Source organism: Cynoglossus semilaevis, chromosome 20 (genome assembly GCF_000523025.1).
Source record: "Cynoglossus semilaevis isolate Cse_v1.0 chromosome 20, Cse_v1.0, whole genome shotgun sequence".
NCBI lineage: Eukaryota > Metazoa > Chordata > Actinopteri > Pleuronectiformes > Cynoglossidae > Cynoglossus > Cynoglossus semilaevis.
In genome coordinates, this window is record NC_024326.1 from 8,979,484 (window position 1) to 8,982,032 (window position 2,549).

Below are 2,549 nucleotides of genomic sequence, written 5' to 3' on the forward strand. Positions count from 1 at the left end.
GGCAGATTTATCATCTAATTGTCCGGGCACTTCATGTGAAATTTGCATTAAATTGAACTTCCTTCAAAACCTTATTCAAACACGTCTCTTGGTGAACCCTGCCGTGCACAGGCCTGAGAACCTTCGTACGAGGAGGAGAAACATCTGGATGGAAGCCTTTAATAATGATATCTGGGACAGATTAGCCCAACATTTCTCAACGTATTTTCTCCACAAACAATGTGAGCTGACATCAAACCTGCCAGCAATTATTTTAGCCATGTAAGGATCAGTTAAAATAATAAAGCCCTCATTGCTATAATTATCTCCTTCAAAGATGAATGAAAGTAGAGTTAAAAATTACACTGGAAATAATAATAACAATAATAATTAAAAGAACTCATCCAGTCTATTCCATCCACCATGTTAACTGTGATTATCACTGAGCCTTTCAGTGACCACCTGGGTGTCTGGACAGAAAAGCATGGGTGATACTGACTGTGTGGACAAAGCAGTGGTCGCTGTCCTCCTGAGCGTACAGAACGCCATCCTTGATGAAGACGGAGATGGCTCTCAGGATGAAGGACACAAACAGATTCATGTGAATGAAATTTCTGGTGCAGTGAAGCTTTCTGCAGAAAGAAAAAAAACAAAAACAACAAAGATAAAAACGAGTTTATGCTTGAACAATGCTTTTCCTGTATATTTTTTTAATATATTGTTTTTTTATACATATCAATATCTTTCATGATTTTTTAATCATGATTTTTGAATTCCATTTTGCCGTGTGTTATTCACAGCCTGACGCTGACCTGAACCTGCAGAGAATCACCATGGCAGTGGTCAGGGACACAAGTGACGTGCTGTAGCCCACCGTGTACAGGGCCTTGACTGAGGCGTAGTACATGTCCTGAGGACGAGAGAGGGTTATCGCATGTGTCAGTGATATACACAGTATGTGAGGGGGCATTAATGGGGTCAAAGAGGACGCACAGGTCTGGTGGTGTTGTCGTAGAAGAAGCAGACGTCCGCGTAGTGAGGGTACGGCTCCGACCAGCCCTCCTCCGTGCAGTTACGACTGACCCTCCCCATCTCTGCACAGAAGAAAAAGAAAATGACACCAGAAATAAAGGTGAAGCTTGTATCGAAATCACAGTTTAACCTCACCTCTACTAACAACGATAAGGATTTGGTTTTGGTCCACAAAACAAAATAAAAACAGATGTCACTATCTGTTCATTACAGATAGTGACATCATCACATCTGACCAATCAGCAGTGGTCATATCAGGTCAAGCCACAGTGTGCCTGTAGTTAAGATATAACTAATCAAATATAGCTGTGCTTGTTGCTGAGATACTGTAGGTGCTGTTTGCAAAAAAACAGCTTAAAAAATGCGACAAATTTGACAAAAGACTAAAAACATGAATATATATTTTTTAAGAAATATTCTCAAGTTTAAACACTAGTTAAATACTGGGGGACAACTGGCCACGACCTGTTTCTTCACCTCATCTAACGACCAACATATAAGAATAATGATAAAAACATTCTGGTGTTGTTTACCATCCTCAGGACTCATGATGTCATGAAAGAGCTCCGTACAGTTGACCATTACGACTTCACCAACACGGGCCGCCTGCCAGCAGGTCAGATTGTCCCACATCCATGGACAGACTGAGGGACAGAACACAATAAGAAGAAAGAAAACCCAGAAATAATTCAGTGTGAAACCTACACAGCAGGTTGTCCTTGGTGAAATGACAGCAGGAAAATGACGCAGGCTGTAATTTAATTCAAATACACTGAAATAAAGTGACTTAGCTCTAAACCAATCAGACAAAATGTCATTTCATTTTCAAAGATAACAAATAGTTTCATGACACCCACATGGACGGTTCCGCTGCGGTCAGAGAAACTGCTTTAGTTCCAGTCTGGACCTTCGTCTGTCGGATCCCTTCAACAGAAGTGCTAATACTGGAGACATACTGCAGTGTACTGTGTTTTCCTTCGCCGTTACTACACAGTCACCGTCAGTTACAGAGAAAAATGGCCCATGTCTTTGAAGCACAGGTTTACAAAGTGAGGGGCGGGGCCCCACTTGGGGGAACTGAGTTATTGCAGACTTAAAGTAATCAATCTTTTAATTTTTTTTAATGTGCCTCAAAGAATATAAAAACATTTCCCAACACTTTGACAAACTTTAACTGTAGGGTAATAAAATTCAAATAAAAAAAGAATATATTGTTCATAGTCTGGTAGCTTTGTTCCAGTTCAGAATACTTTGTAGTATTGTGACACCAATTATTAGAATTGTACCCATTTAATAAAACATAAATAAAATTACAATCCAGCAGAAGTATTTTGTAATACTAGTAAATATTCTTCAGGATGTGTTCACTGTTTGTTTAATGGCTACTAAATGTTAGCTGACGTCACTGGAGCCTAGACAATGGAAACATTTTTGCTTCAGGATTCTCATTATTTTATATTCTGAAGATTTACTGCAGTACAGAAAATAAAACACAAACACAAATCCTCATATTGTATCTCACTACCTTTATCCCTGTG

General features: G+C 39.3%; 1 protein-coding gene across 6 annotated transcripts in view; it reads right to left on the reverse strand.

Annotated features, from left to right (window-relative positions):
* adcyap1r1a (adenylate cyclase activating polypeptide 1a (pituitary) receptor type I) overlaps positions 1–2,549 on the reverse strand; it is a 19,932-nt gene that overhangs the window by 7,638 nt on the left and 9,745 nt on the right. For all 6 annotated transcript variants that reach the window (XM_017042530.2, XM_017042531.2, XM_008334475.3 and 3 more), the window contains 4 exons: positions 1,545–1,655; positions 973–1,073; positions 792–889; positions 479–611 (listed from right to left, as the gene is read on the reverse strand). In XM_017042530.2, the coding sequence (XP_016898019.1) occupies positions 479–611; positions 792–889; positions 973–1,073; positions 1,545–1,655 (443 nt within the window). The remainder of the gene's footprint in view (positions 1–478; positions 612–791; positions 890–972; positions 1,074–1,544; positions 1,656–2,549) is intronic.